General features: G+C 38.8%; 2 protein-coding genes across 3 annotated transcripts in view; one reads left to right on the top strand and one right to left on the bottom strand.

The window, feature by feature from the left end:
• PSMD1 (proteasome 26S subunit, non-ATPase 1) overlaps positions 1 to 19,503 on the top strand; it is a 65,366-nt gene that overhangs the window by 24,201 nt on the left and 21,662 nt on the right. The gene's annotated exons all lie outside the window — the stretch shown is intronic.
• On the bottom strand, positions 1,308 to 12,845 carry HTR2B (5-hydroxytryptamine receptor 2B). 2 transcript variants are annotated; one of them, XM_040073984.2, is made up of 4 exons: positions 12,388 to 12,845; positions 11,069 to 11,473; positions 4,445 to 4,645; positions 1,310 to 2,457 (listed from the first exon to the last, which is right to left on the bottom strand). In XM_040073984.2, the coding sequence occupies exons 2-4, from the start codon at positions 11,376 to 11,378 to the stop codon at positions 1,577 to 1,579; spliced, it is 1,392 nt and encodes a 463-aa protein (XP_039929918.1). In that variant the 5' UTR covers positions 11,379 to 11,473; positions 12,388 to 12,845; the 3' UTR covers positions 1,310 to 1,576. The 2 variants fall into 2 exon arrangements, with proteins under 2 accessions (XP_058277888.1, XP_039929918.1); XM_058421905.1 differs by lacking the exon at positions 12,388 to 12,845 and having other exon boundaries at positions 1,308 to 2,457; positions 11,069 to 11,746.

The following is a 19,503-nucleotide window of genomic DNA, read 5'->3' on the forward strand; positions in this document are numbered from 1 at the left end:
TTACTGCAAGTACTACAGATGTATTTTTAATGCTTTCTCCTGAAACTCTCTGGCAGTTGTTACAGTAGGTTCTGTTTGAGCTTGCATATGTTTTAAATTATATATATATAAATAAATGTTGGAAGGACATGTTATCTTTAGTACTTTCTGTTCTGCAGATGAAAATATCCTAAGCCCTTTGCTGTACATAATTTTAGTGTAACCGAAGAATGCTGAAAACATTAAAAATGAAAACAAAACCCGAGCTGAAAATTTTACTGTAAATGGAAACTATTGAAAAAATGGTGAGCTGGCTGCTTGCTGTAAGAACTCCTGTACTTTGGGGAAATCAGATTTCCTTTCCCAAAGATTCTGGAGCTGTCAGAAGTTTCTGATTTCCCAAATAACAGACTCTGGTAGCATTTATGGATTGTGAGGACCAATTCTTTCTATTAATTTTGTGCTCGTACTGAAGTCTTGAGCATGTGTGTGTTTGAGAGTGCAAATTGGGACCTGTAATTGGCCACTAATCCAATTAAATCATTTTGAGCTCAGCTAAACTGTGAATATGTGCAGGTGTGGGCAGTACTGTTGTCTCTTGCTGTCTCTTAAATATTTGCTTTGGTTTTCTTGTGAAGTAGCTGTTCTGTCTGTGATTTCTCTACTTTCTGCAAACTACATTAGATGAGGGGAGGCTTTCACTGAAGTTTCCATGGTCATTATAAAGAAAGCTTGTTCATATTAATTATAGGGATGTTCCAGGCATTGTGTTTCCTGTTTTTCTTGTGATCATTGATTGTGTATTGTGTTGCTTTGATTAAATAATTAATTTTCTTAGTATGAAAAGAAAAAAGGGCAGTTTTCTGTAAATAATCTGGCAATGCTTAGTTTATGCGTATGTGGATGTAATGGAGATGAAATTCAGGTGGATGAAATATTCTGCCCGTCCCTACAGTAAAGGCATAATTTCCATACATGGAATTTTTAATCATGCCTTATGGAATGCGTTTGTACATTGGTCTCTGGAGTGAGTGATTCTGCTTTGATTTCCACACCCTCAGAGGACAAGGAAAGCTCCTATGTGGATGCTCAGCCTCAGCAGAGGAATGTATCTGTGGGAGGGAAAGCAGTGAGCTTGTGTGCTGCTCTGTTTACAGAGATCTAAATTAAAACCAGTGAGCTTGTATCCCTCTGCTACTTCCATTGTAGAGCATCAACCTATGAAGCTTTGTCTTCTTGCCAGAGCAAATGTTAGAGTAGTATTTGTACAGAAACACTTTTCTCATAAGGATGTGCTTTGAAGAGACTGATGGTGATGAGAACTGAAGTCAGATACTTAAACTGATTTAGCTTTTATTTATTTCCTTCTTCCTTAGGCTATAGTTCTGCATGAGTCATTTGTCATGGAATGAAGTTCTAGTTGCCACCATTGGGTTGGGGTTAAAGTAGAGGAGACTTTGGAGGAGAGGAATTAATATAAATTTATAAGATATTGCTCACATAAATAACAGAAAACAATAGTATTTATACCCTCTTACAGCGCAGTTATCTAGAATAATACATACAGTAATGCTGTATGGACATGGCTGCCACTCCACTATACATAGCTGACTTGTTCTTCTGTTTTATCAACCTCATTCTCGGTGAGCAGCAACGTATCCAGCAGAATGGCTGATGATGCCTGGATGGGTGAGCTCTTCAGCCTCATTGGGCTCTGGTACATAATGGGGTTAATCCCATTTCTCATCCCATTCATGACAAAGAGCTTGGAATTTTCTGCCACAGAGCTTCTGAAAGAGATCCTGCTGGAGCGCTGCCGCAGGGCCTTGATAGGCTTTGTGGTCCGATAGTTGCAAGTGATGTACCTGCTGAAAGCCTCCCTAAACGTTTTGTTGAAGAGTGTATATACAAGAGGGTTCACTCCTGAGGACACATACCCTATCCAAACAAATATCTCCAAAAGCCTTTGAAAAACTTCCTTGTTGCAGGAGTTGCACAGAACCGAGCTGATGTTTGTTATGAAGAACGGGCACCACATCAGCAAGAAAAGAAAAAATACAATCCCCAGAACTTTTGACGCCCTTTGTTCATTGGTTATCGTTTGCATGGACTTCCTCCCAATCGTGGATGTCCTGCAGATAGGCACGTCACTGGACAAAGTCTGGTCCTTCCTGGAGCCATTTAGCATGGCCACCTTTTCTGGGGAGGAGGCAGGTGTCGTGTCACGCTGAAAGACCGTGGACACCGTTGACCAGGTGAAGCGCTGGGGCGGCTTGTTGATCAAATAGGCCTTTTTGCGCAGCACTTGGATCGTCAGGAAGTAAGTGACGATCATGATAGCGAGGGGAATGAAGAAGGCAGCCACTGAACCATACAGAATGAAGTCATGAAAACGATCAGGCATCAGGACACACGTGATGTTTGTAGAGTTGCCGTTTTCATCCTCAATGCCTCTGATAGGGATCGGAATTGCAATGCCTGTCGGAGAAAAAAAAACAAGTGCTTCAGCAAAGGGCAGTTGCTTGCAATCGCTTCACCGCGCCTGAAGCCTCGGGGTTTCTAAGGAAAGGTAATTCCTGAGCACAGGGTGATGGACGCAGCGTGAAGTGTTGAGAGCATCACGTGGGGAATTGGGCAAACAGTGCTTTGTAAGACTTGGCAGGCTGAGCTTTAACAGAGTGCCCTTTCTAAGGAGATTGGGCGTAGTGATTGAGGAAGCAGTATAAAGTTGCCAGCTTTTCAAGTGTAAAACACATGAATTGCTTTGACTTTGGTTATTAGAATTAGTATGGCTTTTCTTCCAGTGAAATATGTTTCCCTAATGCCATCTTCCCTTTTTTTTTTCTTGTCCCCAGAGTAACATTTGCATGTTTTGAAGGACAGTTTTGTAAATACATAAATCTTGTCTTTCCCTCTTGTATTAACCACATCGAGTGACTGGACACAGACAGCTGATTTTTTTCAGCCTGCTTGACTCTTTCATATATACAAGTAGCTAAATAGTTGCCAGAATTATGCAGTGTGTGTTTGAGATGGATTTGTTGTTTAAATTCTCCTGCATATTTAGGAGTGTTTAAATGAGGCTGGCTAGCTCTGTAATTCACCACTAGTTTAAAAAAAATGTTAGCAGTCTTGTCTTTAAATGATTTTTTTATAACCACTAAATTACAGTCAGCAATTCATTTGCCAGCAGTCTGACTTTACAACAAAAACAAGAGGTTCCTTGCTGTCTGGTGAAGCTGATTTGTGCTGTTTTCTGATACCACTTAATGAGATATAGGGATTTACTGTATTCCTCTGCTACTCTGCTTACTGAAGTTGGTTGCAAGTAGCAAGAGCAAAATGGGTTACCCTTCAGCAACTTGATCCCTTTCTTAATTAGAAGCACACCTTCAGCTACAACAAGCATTTAAAATGAAGATTGAACCAAATTAACCTTTGATTTGGAGAACCTGGCTCAGCTGCAGAGTAGTTTTATGTTAGATGAAAAGAAATTGAAAAGTACACACTGTTTAGTGGCAATAAATCACACATTAAAAGGTCAACTTGTGAGTGTCTTGTCATGTAAGTTAGTTTGGGGGGTTTTTTTGGTGAGAGGGTGGTGATAGCATCTTTTCTCCTATCATCACAGCTCTTCCAGAACTTTTTTCAGCTCAGAAATTTGGCGTTTGCCTCAGCCAAGAAGGTGAATGTACCCATTCTCCTGCATCATTGGCCTTAATAGTGCAGCATAATTTTGTTTGGTCTTGTACACAGACCATACAGCAATAAGGCTGTCTGGAGCATGTATTAAGTTATTTGAATTAAATGTTTTCACTTCCTTAGCTCATTTAACAGGCTCATTTTTTTAAGCATTAAAGACAGATGAGGTGCCACATGCACATCACAGAGACACTAATATAGAAATTTGTATGTTGGTATGAACTTAATGTTAACTGTTCAGGGTTTGTTGTTGTGATTCTGATTTCTATATGCTGTCTTAGCATTTAGTGTTAGCCTGGATGTTACCAGCCACTCATTTATATCTTTGCTATAAATAATTAACCCTTTTGTACTTCCTTTATGTGGCACAGATTTTTACCAACATCTATTCAAGGCTTAGAATTGTGTTTGGGACAAAACAAAGCCCCACGGGAACATGAATTCTTGCTTTTCCGGGAGGCATACTATCCATGCAGATACTGTCTTCTGATTTTTGAAATTTTAGGACCGTGAAGAAGAGTGATGATTAATACTCTGACTCAATCCCTGGCCTTTCTGGTGAGCCTAATAAGGAGCAGTGGTTCAGGCAGATTTTTATGATGTAGCTATGTATGATCCAAGAGGTGGACTTCGGCCAGCCTGAGTGTTATGGTTCTCCAATCAATAGTACTTAGCCAAATTTTCCATTTTCTCTATATTTCACCTATTGTTTTGGACATGAAAAGCTTCTGTGTTCCTTTTCCAGTCTCCAGGTCTCACATACCTATTGAAATGAGCCAAACCACGATGATTTTGATGATTGTTGTAGCCCATGAATTGTACTGGCTGGCCTGGATTGGCTTTTTTATTGCAATGTAGCGGTCCAGGGAGATGGCACAGAGGTGCATGATGGAAGCTGTGGAAAAGAGGACATCAAGGAACAGCCAGATGGGACACAAGGCAGTTGGTAAAGGCCAGGTATTGTCTGAAAGAGAACAAAAAACTCATTAGAGTCTAAGCTTTATGAAAACTTTCAGTGTGTCATTTTCCTGTGGCATCAGTATCTTTGAAAAGTTCATAGTACTACAGGAACTGAGCTTTGTCACTGCCTCAGATGAGTTCTGTCTTATATTTTAATTAGCTCCTAGCTGCCATGGTTGCTGCCATCATATTCATAAGGCTGCTTGTGTACTATAAACCTTTCCCTGTCTTTTTGTCCTTTTGTGGCAAGGACTCTGGATTAAAAAGTTTGTAAACAATGGACCGTGACTAGTTCGTGGGAGCCTGCTGTTAAATTATTATTTTCAGCTGTTTCCACTTGATAGTCCTGTGATTCAAGATAATGGGTCATAACCAAAGTATTCATTATTCGTTGTGGAACCACTATTGAATCTTAGGAGTGATACTGCGGAATCTTGTTCACACATCTTTAAAATGAGTTTGCTTTGTCACTTGGCCAGATAAAGTGGAACACTAAAGTGACAGAGTAATCAGTAATGATTTTATAAAAATTGAACATTTTTGTGCATGTCCTTTTTTTTTATTGTTTCCCCAAGAACCATGGCTTGGATTTTAAGTCTGGCATCCTGTTTCTTAGACTAGTTACCTGTCCTTAATATTAACCTTTATAGCAAACATAGGGTCTGTCAGCTGTACTGTGTGCAAGATAAAGGTTTTATAGTGTTCAGATTTCCAAAAGGCTTGTATTTTTGGGAGCTGTATTTCCCCTATCAATGTCTGCAATACCAGAGTTCCATTAATGAACTTTAGCGGAACTGGGATTATTTTTTTTTAACTGGTCTATTTTCACTCAGAAGTAGCTTCTATTGCAGTCCAGTGTGAGCAGTGTTCAGTTTGAGGTGCACTTAAGTGTTCTGTGTCTATAAGGATGTTCTGTAGTCTCAGGAAAGAATGTGTGAACGAGGAAGATTTTTCTGTTTCTTATGGTAGAAGTTGATCTATTAAATGTATTTTCCTCCTTTATAAAATTCAGCTGTACTCAATCAGTAAGTACATTAATAGTATTGCCAGGGAAATCAGTTCTTTGTTGAATGACGATTAAGGGGAAAAAACTGCATTTCTAACAAATCAGATTGATTTTCATTTCCTTGGTCAGCATAAATAGACCTGCATGCTGAGAACACCAGATGAGCTGGACTTTTGTAATGTTCAGTCTTATCAGCATGGTAACATTGAAATCATTTGAGATTAAAACATTTTTTCGTAACATGACTGATAGATGGAAATGATAACGGTGCTGCTTTGACTTTAAACTCCAGTGGATGGAAAATTTTATGAAAACAAACATACCAAGTACTTGTCTGCACTGTTACCTATGCTGGGAAACCTTCTGTGTTAAACAAAGAGAATGGATGGAGTCCTGAACTGACCTTCAGCTGTCCCCAAAGTAGAGGACTCCAGGTGAGGATGACATAGGCAGTGAGGCAGATGGGAAAGAGGCAGTCTGCTTTCAATTTATTAACCAGAAAATTTTACTATCCACCATAATTATTTCCTAAAATAGATCCTATGGTTGAAATTATGCTTCAAAAAACTTAATCTGTCAGGCAGGTGGGAGAAAGTTGTAATTAGTAAATGATGAAACATTTACTCATCCTTAATTTTCATGCCTAGACTTTTAGCTGGCAGTAAGGTACGGTGCATTTCTGAAACAGATTTCCTTTAAAAAGAAAAATCAAAATATATTGTGGCTCATGTAACCAGCTGTAATTAAAAGAAAGTAGAGTTAAAAGAAGTAACTGCTTTGATGGGCTTGAAATGTTTTTCCTCACTCCAGAAAACTGACAGCTTCTTTTGACTTTGTTATAAATTATTACTTCAGATAAAACATGAACAATAGAAAGTGTGTTCTACAACTTGAAGGATGGCAGATAACACAGCAGGATTTGAAGTGAGCAGCTCATACTTCTTTGGATAGTACTCACATGCCATTCCCTGGATTATAACTGCTTTGAGATGTGGAGAATCCCAATGTAAGAAGTCTTTCTTTTTTTAGTTAATTTACTGTTTGCAGAAGAAAATACTTTGCAACAAAAGGCCCTTTTGCTTCTTTGAAATAAAGATACATTTAAACAGTGATCTGATATAAAGCAATCTTGTACATTTTTGAGTTTTATGAGTTGACAAGTGCAACTGAACAGAGAAAGCTTTCTATTTTCTTTATTTTTGTCTAGTTCTGAACTGGCTGCAGAAGTAGGTTGTCACATTCATGGTTATAGCATTATGTCCTGCTGTACTTGTGTGTAAGAGATGCTGGGTTTTGTCCAAACAAAATCAAAGTAAACTTCAAATGCAGTAACTGATAAGGACTGAAGATGATGGTTATTATTTAAATGAAACAAATATCACAAAACTGATAAAGTCCAGAAGAGTCACACAGTTATCTAGGATTCATTCTGTGGTGTATTTTGCTATAACTTACTTTGATTTGTAGGTTACACCTACATTAGAAGCTTTGTGCCTGTTGTTTGAGGCAATGCTCTGGGCTGAGTTCTTGTCCTTTTCTGGTGATGGTGGTGCTGTCTGTCACTGTTGGCCTATCCTATTCATTTTGCAGTAGGGAAATAACAGAATATTAATTTCCCTTCATGACTCAGAAAGCATCTCTGACCCTTGAACATGATGGTGACTTGCTTGGTTGTTGTCCTGCTTTATAATTCAGAACATAAAATGAATATATCCTGCCACGTAGTCACACAAAGCCGTTAGCAGGCGGTGCTTAGTTTGGACTGTTCTGATGCTCCTGCTATCGAAACCTTGCCTCAGATCCTCCCAGCACTGCAGCAGTGCTGCTGTTGCAGATTTTGCTTATTTTGAGTCAAAATAAGACCGAATAAGTGCTTTAAGATTTGCTTTGCACCTTAAGAGAAGTAAAATGAGCTTTTACCACAACTGTCTGCCCTTGATTTATCTTTATTTAAGAAAAGCTTTATTTATAGGAAATACCTTGGAAATGTGTAATCCTTAAAACAAAGTACATATAGAAGAGCTGCTCTTGCTTTAAGCCAAAATATTTTTTGAAAGCTTGAGAGAAAGCACTGCGTGTGTACGTATGTAAGTATGATTGAGAGAAGTCTTTAAATAGAGTTGGAAACCAGTTGTTTTTCTGCTGTAAGGGCTGCAGAAATGTGTTACCTGTAAAGGGTTTGTTGTTGTATGTAATGATGCTTTTGCTGAGGTGGAAATGGATATTTTCAGCTCTTTTCACACTGGTGTATGTGCCTGTAGCTGCATGTGGGGTGTTCACCCTCATGGCGGTACTTGGCTCCATGGGCTGCCAAAGCCTGGTGTCACCAGGCTGTTCTCTAGGTTTTTTTAATTTATTCAAAGGATTTTTTTCAATTAGGCTTACTTTCTGATAAACCCTTGTTTTTTTTACTTATCTTGAGATTTGAGATTTTGGAAAGTAGTCTGTGATTAAAATTTTCTCTGGCAATTTGCACAAGCAAGAAGGGAAATTTTGTTGTGGTTCATTGTCATTAATGGGGGAAGATTAGGATTGGTTCCATGCGAAAGATTAAAATAATGGTTTGCAATGTAGGATGATCAGCATTATTTTCTTATTTTAAGTGGACAATTATTGGGAAGAGAGAATGTTTTTTAAAAGATGGTACATGTGTTGTCTTCAAGTAGCCCATTGCCCACCAAGCTGTGGACATCAGACTTGGTCCTGCTGCAGGCTTTGCAAATGGGAGGCTCTCTCAAGTTTGTCTGCTAATTTCACTATTCAATGGATGTCAGTAGTTCTGAATGTTATAAATTTGGGTAACTTTTGAAAGCTAGATTTCAGAGAATGCAGTTATCTCCTAGTGGGCCCTCCTTGATTTTTTTTTTTTTTTTGAGAAATGAGAATAATTTAACAAGCTATAAAAACTATGAAATGTTTATGTATTCTGACACTCACACTCCTAAATTAAAATTGCTGTGTATGCTTCTATCAGAGTACATTTTGATTGCTGTGCTGAGAATAAATCATGTGCTGCTCATGGCATTACACCTGCAAGTGAGTTTACAGATTCATTTATTTACTTACTTTTAAAAGGGGCAGCTCTTTATTACAGACACAGTCCTTTCTGCAGATTTTTTGGTGAATGTTCTGTCAGGGTGTGCTGCCAGTGTCTGTAAAAGGTTTTGATTTTGAACACCCTGTGACACATTAGTTTGTACAGCCAGGATCTTAAATGTGACCTCACTTCAGTTCACACCTTTTCCTTCAAATCTTCTCCACATAATTAGATATCAATCCCAAATCGGAAGCATAATATTTGTACTCTTTTTCTAGAAGCTGCTTTCATTATTATGGAAACATTCCTGTGTGGAGGTGCCAGGAGGCTGGATTTAGTTTGCTGTCTGCCTGACTATTCTTTGTTCAAGTAGTTATCTGGCTAATGTAGCTTCAAGATTTAGGCTTGTTATGTATTAATGTCTGTTCTGTCTTCATTCCAGTAACTCCTCATGTTTTGCTCATGCTTTGAACTTCTATAAACACCTCAGCATCTTCTCCCAGTTGGTGAAGAGGCAAGGCAGTTTTTATGGTTGGCTGCCAAAGAGAGATTTGTGTGCAAGAAATTTCAGTTTTAACCACTGTTGTGTGGAAGGCGGGTTGTGGTCTTAACTAATTATAACTGATTTTACTACTTTCTGAAAGATGTTTTTGTTTGACTTTTGAATTAAGATTCCTAGCATGCTTTAAACTGTTGTAACCAGGGTTTAGCAGTGGATTAATTGAGAGATTAAGGCGCAATAGAGTCCTTACAAAGTTATAAAGGAAAGATTTGTTAGTCTAGCAGAATGAAAATAATAATAAAAAAAATCCAAAACAAGAAAACTCCACCACTGCCAAAAACCTACTCCATAAAATCCAGAATTTGCCTTCCCTTTATATTGATTGCTAGTCCATACTAGTATTTTTTATGGCTAGTAACTTTATTGTTGTCAGTGATGGGATCTTTGATCGGCACTAAGCAGTTACGGCATCCATGTGTAAGTATGGGGATACTGTCTGCTTCTTGTGTCCCACACACATGCACATACAGGACATACCAATGTTTTCTAGAAGTAACTGTTTTTTTGAGTTAGAAATCACTGTCTCAGTGATGTACATTCAGTTTTCTTTTTAGAAGCTGTTGCTTAAAAAAAAATCCCCATTCTATGGTCTCAACGCTGATTTCTGACCTCTTGTTCACACTTCTGTTTAGAGAGAAGTCTGTAACACACAGAAATTCACAAGGCATTTAATGAATAAACACATTTGCAAATAAAGTGATACCAGTTTACTGTAGCAATCAGAAGCTACTGATGGCCTTTCTGAAATAAAGTTTATGATTGTGTTTGCTTGTTGCTCAGGCAAGTCTTAGAGTCTAGCCTAGGAAAAATGAACTCCTGCAGCCTTTCTTAGGACCCAGTGTACCTTAAAGGTAATTATATAAATCTTTAACTTTATTGAAATACCTGTCTCACTGATTTTTTCCACTTATGATATGAAAATGAACAATTTAAAATGTATTCTTAAAGAAAAATTGGCAGTAAAAGGGAGACTTTCCCATGGAGCTGCCTCTAATTAGTTGTCAGAAGCAGTATCTAAAATAAAGCTGGGTATGAGAGACTGTGGAAAAATCATCCTTGTTCTGTAAGGACTAACGAGAAAGAAAATGTCACATCCAATGTTTGTTCATGTGAAAAAGACCTATTTTATTTCATATGGAGCAGACTAAATGACAAATATGTATCTCGAACATTAGGTACACGCACAGAGGCTTCCTTGGCTTGACAGATGATTTCATTGTGATGTCTTATGAACCTGTGGCTTTCCCCAGGGTAGGAGAAAATCAGTTTCTCTGAAACCGGTACTGGTAAAGTCTGCTGTCACTAGTGGTGCAAAGGGACCAACTCTGACCGACCATGTAAATACCTGACTGCTCATGGAGTCAATACTCAGGTAACATCAGGTGCATTACTCATAGAAAGTTCAAAACATGTTCAGTGTACTGAACAGATACCTAGCTTTGATTTCATGTTTTTTAAGAGAATACTGCCTGCAATTAGTGTAATGTAATACCACAAATACCAGCATTGTGCTGATGTTGTTAAAAATTGTATTACATTGTACAAAATATAATTCCCTGTACTTAAGCTCCTATTTGAATATTTTTAAGTCTTGGATGATTTTCGAGTGGCTTATTTCAAAGGAAATAATATCCACATAGTTGTACTTCCCATAAAGATATTAGGCTTTTCTGAGGGGAGAGGGAAAGAAGATTTAGCAGCGCTCATCCTAGTGATTTTTAAAATTGTAATGCTGAAAAGCAAACAACTTTTCTGTTTAAATTAGACCTCCCAGAATTGTACCCCATACACAAACCTGACGAAACAAACATGCTACACTTACCAAATAATATTATGAGAAGGGCAATTGGCATCACAAACAGACCCACGAGCAAATCTGCCACTGCCAAGGACGTCAGAAAGTAGTTGGTGGCATATTGCAACTTTTTCTCCAAGGACACCGCCAGAATGACGAGTATGTTCCCCCCAATGGTGGGGATTATCACCAGGAGGATCAGCAGTGCTGCCCAGTGCACTTTGTTTCCTTGTTCCTCGCTTGGGTAGTCCTGCTTGGGTGCTCCTGTCACTGAGAGAGGCGACAAAGATGCGCTGCCAGCTCCAGATCCGTTCAAGGACTGTAAAGGATGGGACATTTTTGTGTGCAGCGGGATGTCTTCAGGAGCTGTATTTTGCGCAGGAGCTGCGTAGGATGTAGGAGTTCTCTGTTCCTCTCTGGTCCAGGATGGTCCTGAAGAAAGGCCAGCATGGTCAGTATAGTGAACTGGTCATCTGCTATTTTGAGATGCTATAACCATGTCCGAGCTGCTATCCAGTTTTTTTTGTTCTGTGCCTTGCTGGGTGCAAAAGAGCTTTAAAGATGAAAGTCCTGTCTTGTGTCCATCTCTGGTTGGTAGGGTTCAGGGGTCTGGTCTCCCCTTTATAGTGAAGTCCAGACTTCAGAAAGTTATAAGGAAAAAATCAGTAGCTATCAAAAAGAAGCAGTGCATTAGCTTCCTTTTTTTTTTTTTTTTCCTCCTCTAGCAGTAAAGAGTGATAGATGAATCTGAATGCAGAATGATTCCCTTTCGGTGCTGTCTACGTAGATTTGCTCCTTCTGAGTGCAAACTGATGCAGAGGCAGATGCTGGAGTTGTGTATGTGCAACTCCTCCTCTCCTGAGTGTCTAGTCTCTAGCAGCATGTGCGTAGGCAGACAGCAATTCCCATATTTCCCCTTATTAAGAATCCTATTTCTCCTCAGAGGGTAACCCCAAAAATATCTTCAGAAATTATGTATGAGGTTTCCGTTTTAATCTCAGCACATCCTAATTTATCAGGTGAGGGTCAGGAAGCTACAGACAATAAAACACTGCTGACAGTCTCAAGGGGACCGTAGAAATTTATCGAACTGAGACATCTAAATTTACCCATTACTTGAAGGGGTGGGGGTGAGTAAAATGCTTGTTTTTGCAATTTGAACAAGGCTTTTATTAAGCACAGCCCGTTCTCTCCCTCTTTCTTTCTCTGTTAACTCTGCTAAAGACTTATGGCTTGCATTTCCCCCTTCAAGCAGAGACTCAGACAGCTGTCCTGACATTAAGCTGACATGAAGCTCAGTTACTGACATTTGATGTGTTGCAGTTTTCAGGTGAAGAAAGCCTTACCTGTTTCTCTTGCATTTTAGTAGAGTTCACTTTGCATCCAGGAAGTTCCTTTATAATTTTCTTTTTCATCATATGGTGAAAGTTGAGATTTTTCACTACTTTCTGGAAAAGAATTTTTTCATTTGCTTTTGATTTTTATAATATTTCCAAGGTTTGTCTCTTTGTGTGCTTTTTTTTTTTTAGCACATTTCTTCTATCACGAAGATTAAGAATTTCTGTTTTGGGAAAACTGCATTTCTTCTCATCCAGGTATTTTCTCCAACTCTGAAACAGAGGAAAAGAATAATTCTTACCACATGTAAAAAAGGATAGAAATTAGGTTGTATTCTCTTTTGTTGTCCTTTAACTTCCATTCTTTGTTGATTCTACTGAGGTGACCAGCAGAGTCTGTGTGCAGTTCTCTCTTTGCTCATAAGCAAAGCTCGCAGTTTGCTGCTGTCCTTGTCCGTTGATTGACTCCTTCCAGCGGATCCAGCTCCAGGGTTGCAAAAGCAGGGAAGTGAGTGGGTGGGAGGTTTGGCTGGAAAAGAGACAGAGAGGGTTAATTGTTTCACTGCTCCAGCACTATGTGTGCTCCCTGTAGCTGTATCAGGATGTGCAGGTCCTGGAAATGACCCTTCACACTACACCAGTCTGTCTCTGTGCACCGTAGCGTGTCTGTCTGTCTGTCTGTTTGCTGCCTGCTCTCTGGGCTCTCTTGCTTTCTGGATGGAAGCACAGTTAACCCTGAAAAGTTCTGCAGCCCTGTAAACACTCCGGGTTTTTTCTTGCCTAACTTGATAAAAGTATTGTCTAGCACACTTATTTTAAGTGTGTGCACTGTTACTTTAAAACTTTCCTTCTGCAGCTGCATTTTATTATCCTGAGTGTTCTCTTTCCTTACCTTCCAGCTTTCAGTCAGATGTGTGTATAGCCTCAACGTCATCTTATAGTTCTGCATTAAAATGGAAATAGAGTTCACTTCCAAGGACATTAGCTGCAAAATTGTGTAATAAGTCCTTGAGTAAAGGCCAGAAGAGACCAGGAGATCATGGTCTGACCCTCTGTATGACACCAGCCATTACATTCCATGAATTGCTAGTGCTCACTAGCCTTGAGCTGGAAATCAGGTCCTCAGTGAATTGTACATCATTTTATATTTCTTTAAAAAAGAAAATTACTGTATCTCTAGAATGCAGGTATTGTGGGGCCAAAGGTATTGTGTGCTGTCAGAAATTAACAGAAACTTAAAGTGTATTCAGATCATACAATAGAATTTTCAGTAGTTTTCATTTGTTCCTTAATTTTCCTGTTTCAAGGAAACTGTCAGTAAGATTCCATGCTGTATTACTTAACAATAGAGTGTTGATTTCTATATTCATCAGAAAAGTATACATTACAAAAATAAAGATTAATTCAGCTATTGTAATACTGTTTCCTTATCTGGCTACCTCCCTGTTGTCACCACAGACAGTACTGAGGGAGCAGAGCACAGGAAAACATAAAAAGTGGAAACTGAGACAGGATAATACCTTATTTGGCTAATGAGCATTTGGGTTCAGTTTTTCTTAAGCTCCACTATGTCTAATCAACTTCTGGTTTATATTTTATAAATCTTGAAGGATATCCTCCCGTTAATCTAGCTGTAGTTGAAGTTTTTACTGCAGATTGTTCTGATGAAAGCTAATGAATACATCTATATCTAATTGAAAAGGAAATTATTTTTAAAATAAAAATAAACCAGTTATCTTAGGAACTTGTAGAAGATGATACAAGTTTAGTGGTATGTTGGCTTGCAAGCATTTTTACCTCTTTGGTGCATTGTTTAATTTCAGAGAGTTGAAAAACACCTGCCTTTTGTGATGTTTTCTGAACTTTACCAGGTTTGAATCATTTGAGAAGCACATCCTCCTCTATATCTATTACAAACCTGCAGCAGGTTCTTCACTGTGTCTTCTTGTCACAGGCTTTTTGTGCAGGTCACTGTCCTGCCCCTCTTCTCCTGTGTTAAGGAGGGTAAACCTTAAATCATGCTAGACCCCACTCCTGGTCCACTGTAAATTGAATATTTGAGCCATACATAGATATTATTTTTGTTTCCCATCCCTTGCTGTTACTTCTGTTTTCAAATTGCCAGTGTTATTTTATAGAGCCATGTCTCCATCAGATATGAGCTGTCTCTGGTGAGTGCTGTTCAGTCAGTACATATCCCTCAAGTTCACTTGCTGTATTGTACGTGAGACAGTTGTGGGAAATTCCTGGTTTGGGAATAGCTGGGATCATTTTTGTCCAGAGAGAGAGATGTTTAGTCTACACTGAATATATCAGTTTGTTGCATTTTTCTCTGCAGGTTTTTCTGTTTTCTGCATGTTTCCCTTTCTGTTGCACATCCCCTCCTCCAGAAACGACCACAAACTGTGCAGTTAATATCTGCATTTCTCCTTTGTTAACTCATTCATGGATGAAATGAAACTTCTGTTAAGCTTTTTTTTCTTTTTTCTTTTTTTTTTAATTGCCACTACACCACTAAAACAACTTGTGGAAATAGTTCTGTAGAAAATGATTAATTCATGACCAATAGTTTATAAAAGTTATAAATATTTAGAACCTTTTGAAATATGACTGGGGACACTTAATGAGGAATTTAGAAGATATATTTGACATTGTTCTTCAATTCTCTGACATTTCATTTTTCAATGACTTGTATACTCCTTAAATATTTAGACTAAAAAAGAAGTGCATGTTAGTGATGCTTCAGATGCTTCCATTTTTAGTCTCAATCACGAGACCAGTGTGATGGGTTTTTTTCAGTATTCTGTATATTTACTTACTATGCTACCATATGTATATATATATATATTTATGTGGGGTTTCAGGTTTAAAAATTGTTGAAATATAAAGAAAAATAGCAGGAGTGCATTAACCTTGAAGGTGTGCAGCTTAGAGGATTGGAGATAAATTGCTCAAAGAATGTGCTTTTAACTGGTCTGTGATCTAAGACACTTGTGAAATGTGCTCCAAGATATGGCAGTCTGAGTTTTTAGTTTATGTTGGTGCATAGCTCGTGGGGAAAAAAGATTAGAGTGGATTGTTAACAGCTAACGCACCTAACTGTGATACTCAACTTTCAGAAGCCCAATAAGGCTCTTGCAGTCAAAGCCTCGTGAGAGCTATGATATCTGCAGATGTTGCAATTGTAAAAACATTCAGAAAAAAAAACAATTTAGGTCAAAACCATGGATAGAAGGGGAATCTGACCACCTTCTGTGTCCAGCTGACCTGGGTGGAGTTTTTTGTATTAGTCTGTGTTAATAGCATCCTGGTTTTCATTCTGTTAATTTTTGCACTGGAGGATTAAGAAAAGTTTTCCTTCATCTCTCTGTGAAAGTAATGAAGAGTTCAAAATTATCTTTGGTTTCTCCGAAATTCTAAGCTACTTTCAAGCTAAGTATCAGCTTTTTTAAGGAGACAATATGACATATTTTTATATATATATATATCTCCAAGAAATAACAGTCTCAGGATTCAGAGTTGAGGCTAAGGCAGTTGGGCAGGAGTCAGGGAGCTCCTCTGTGCTTTCACTGGATTCAAAATCCATAGTTTAGGGTGTTTGTTTCATGTGGAGGTTTCAAGAGCAACCAGTTGGTGAGTAAAACTAATAAAATGCCAGCTGTTATGCTTTGCTGAGAATCCCTTATTGCTGTCTTGGTGCATCTTTATTTTTCTTTATGATTTTGTTTGACTTTTGAAACAGACCAAACTCAGTCTTGGAGGAAGTCCTTCATCTGCAGCCCATTTCTCACAACAGTAAAACATACCCTGATGTAGGGTAGAAACAAAGCTGTAGCTGACTACACTATTGAAGTCCCATGGAAGAAACTTCTTGAGATTTTTTGCTTCTTTATCCATTTAGTTTCCTGGTAACAGAACAAAGTTGAAGGTAGTTATGATGTTGGCTTTTTTTGTGTACAGGTCTGGGTTCACTGACGTCTGTGGTTTCATGGCTTATGTAGGAGCAGCTGAGCAATTTTCAGATGAAAATGAAGGAAATAATTGAGCCATTTTTTTGGCCTGATTTTGCTGTTGTAGTAAAGCGTAATTGCAAAAGCAAACTGCTTGAGTAAAACCAGTGTTAGGAAAAAAGGAAGGAACCAGTGCATTAAAGATAATTTGGTTTTCATAAATAGACATTGCCTATCTTTCTAGATACACAGCCCAGTTTAGAGACGTGCCTTAGGCTTTAATGTAGGAATTTTAAGATGAAATTACTGGACTGTGTTATGGGAAGATCGTGCTAGAGGACTATGGTGCATTGCTTCTGTCCTCTGAATATATTAAATCTACTCCAGGGTTAGAAATTTTACTGTGACTTTAAAGAGGGAGGAAAAATTTGTGTCTGGAGATAAAACCTCTGCGCGCTCAATCTCCAGATGATATTCTGGTGTTTCATGTGACGTTATTTTCTGTGTTTAACTTGCAGTAATGACAGATATCTGTATTAGCACTGAGTAGGAGTAGCAGGTTGATGAGTGTGAGTTGTGACAAACCATTTCTCTTTTTCAGTAGTGTTAATAAGATTTCTCACACTCTTCATTATATCTCTTCATCTCCCACCAGAGGTTTCTACTCTGTAACCACGCTGATTCAGCCATCAGCAGTCTACAGCGGGGTGGAGGTCTCCAGCAGGGAGCCAGAGGGGTGGACTTGCTTTGGGAGCCTGTGTGGGGCTTGGTACCAGTGAAGCAGAAACTTCCTCCATCAGCAGGAGGACTGTCCCTCTGGACTGTGCTGAATGTCACATCAGCAGCTCCGGGGGCTGTGCTCTCACTGAAGCGCCAGGGGAAGGAGAACATGGTCATGTTTTAAAGATAGTCCACAACTGGATTAACAGATGGAAGTAATGCCATGGGAGCGCAATTGCAGCCTGTGACTGCTTATGAGGGCTTTTTAACTTTTCTTTTGATCACTTGACAGAATTGTTTTGAGTTCTATAAACTTTATGGAGCGTGGGTTTGAGTTTATATGGGCTGACCTTTGGCAACACTGTGTAGGATTTTGTAAAACATCTCAGCAATAAAGGAGTAAGCAAACGTTACTGCTTCAGCGATGATGCCAACAGTGCTGTTGTGCACTGAGGTCCTGTTCCTCTGATACACACTTTTGCAAGACTCTTTCCCACTTTTTGATCTGCCTTCTAGATCTCTGTTAAGTGAGAAGCCATTTTTTGAAGATTAAGGTTTTGAGAAAACAGAAAGTGATGGGACCCATTAAGTTGCTTCAACTCCCAAAGTGGATTTATGGAAGCCTCCTGTCAAAATGTTTGACTGTTTTATGGATAGATTTGAGATAAAAGTATTTCAAATAATGGCCACAAATAATTTAAATCTGGCCAAGAATTCAAAAATCAATTAGTTCACATTAATCCTGATTTTATTATAAAAACTGTGTTAGAACTTCTGTGCCTGCAGACACAAATATGTGTCCAAGTTAATGATTCTATAAAATCCAGCTTTCTGAACAGGAATTTAATGATTAATGCTCCAGAGGGCATAATGACATCTTTGCCAGAAAGTGTTTTTCTCTTCTTTGGCTCACAATCTGCCTGTTTAACATTATATGAAGTAAAGCAAACACAAAGGTGTTAAGGGTCTTTATGCAAGAGCTGAAATTGTCTTTGCAGCTGAATGCTTGGCCTCATTTATTATAGGATTTGTGTCTCCTGGTCTCCATTTTTAAAAAAACACCGTAATCATCTATGCTGTTAATATGAGCAAGAGACTGATAGGTAGTTTTAAATGTCTTTTAGTTTGTCATCTTCACTCACAGGGCACAACAGAATTGTTCTGTTGCCCAGATTTTTTCCCTTTCTTAACGTTTGTCATCATGGCTGCATCTTAGAGGCAGCAGTTTCCAGCAGCTTTGTGTTCCCTTCTCTCTTGTGGTTTTTTTTTTTTTGTTGCTGTTGAAGGCTGGGGGCAGTTGTAAGGTGATGTTGGTAGATGGAATTCTTTCCCCATGTGGATGCTTTGGGAAGACTCAGATGGAAGTGGTGGGTGGGGGAAAGATGTGGATGCTTGCTGCCATTACTGCAGAGGCAGTGAGTAGCCTGTGAAGCTGGCTGCCTTTGGGTCCCTTCAGCAGTTCTGGAGGAGGACTGGAGCCTGTGTGGTGGTGCTGCCTGTCTGTGATCAGCTGGAGTAGGAGAGAGGAGTTCAGCACTAGTCATCAGAGGAGACCGTGGGAAAGTGTTGAAATGGGAATAGCTAGAGTAGAAATTAATTGATTATGTGTGTAGAGTATAACTGAAGTATGAGTGTGTCATTATATGAACATGTCTTCTGTTCCTTGTCACAATGAAAGAAGAGAATGAGCTAGATTATTGCTTAAAGCCTTTTTCATTCCTGTTTTCTATTATTCAGCTATTCATTTAAATAAAATCCATGCTGGAGTATATTCCGTAGTAGTTTTTCTCTCTCTTGAGTTGTAGAGTGCTTGACAGGCAATGATTTTACACAATGCTGTAATTCCTGTGTACAAACAGGTACTGCTGCCACCCTCCAACTTCCATCTTTCAGTGTAGCAAATGTAAGAAAGGAACCTAAATCTAAGGTGCTCTTGGCTTCTTCCTAATTACATCTTAGTATGAAATCAGTTTATAGCAGAAGTAAATGCTTACAATACTGCTTATAGGATTGTGAATGTGACAATTAAAATGCTAGTCTAGACTGCAAGACAGAGTGAGATGGCATGAAGGGCCAGATGATGTTCACTCTATAAACAGATATAATGGAATCACTTAAAATTTATAGTTTTACATCTTTCTTATTCATGAGTGTGTACTTACCAACTGCATTCCTGCATTGCTCTCATGTTCATCGTGCCACGAGACTCGATGTGCTGAAATTGGCAGTGTTCCATATTATGGAGCGGTTTGTGTGGCATCAAAATTAAAGGAGGAATAAATATGACCATGAAGACAGGAAGCAAATCAATATATTAACACCTGTGAATTCTGTACGACTTCAGAAATACTCGGTATTTACAAAGCTGTTTGCATTAGCAGCAGCTGTGGGAAATGAAGGCTCTCTTTCATCTTCCAGCAGTGCGCTGGAAGTTTTGTTGCTGTAGTGCTCAGCA

This window comes from Hirundo rustica, chromosome 10, assembly GCF_015227805.2.
Source record: "Hirundo rustica isolate bHirRus1 chromosome 10, bHirRus1.pri.v3, whole genome shotgun sequence".
NCBI lineage: Eukaryota > Metazoa > Chordata > Aves > Passeriformes > Hirundinidae > Hirundo > Hirundo rustica.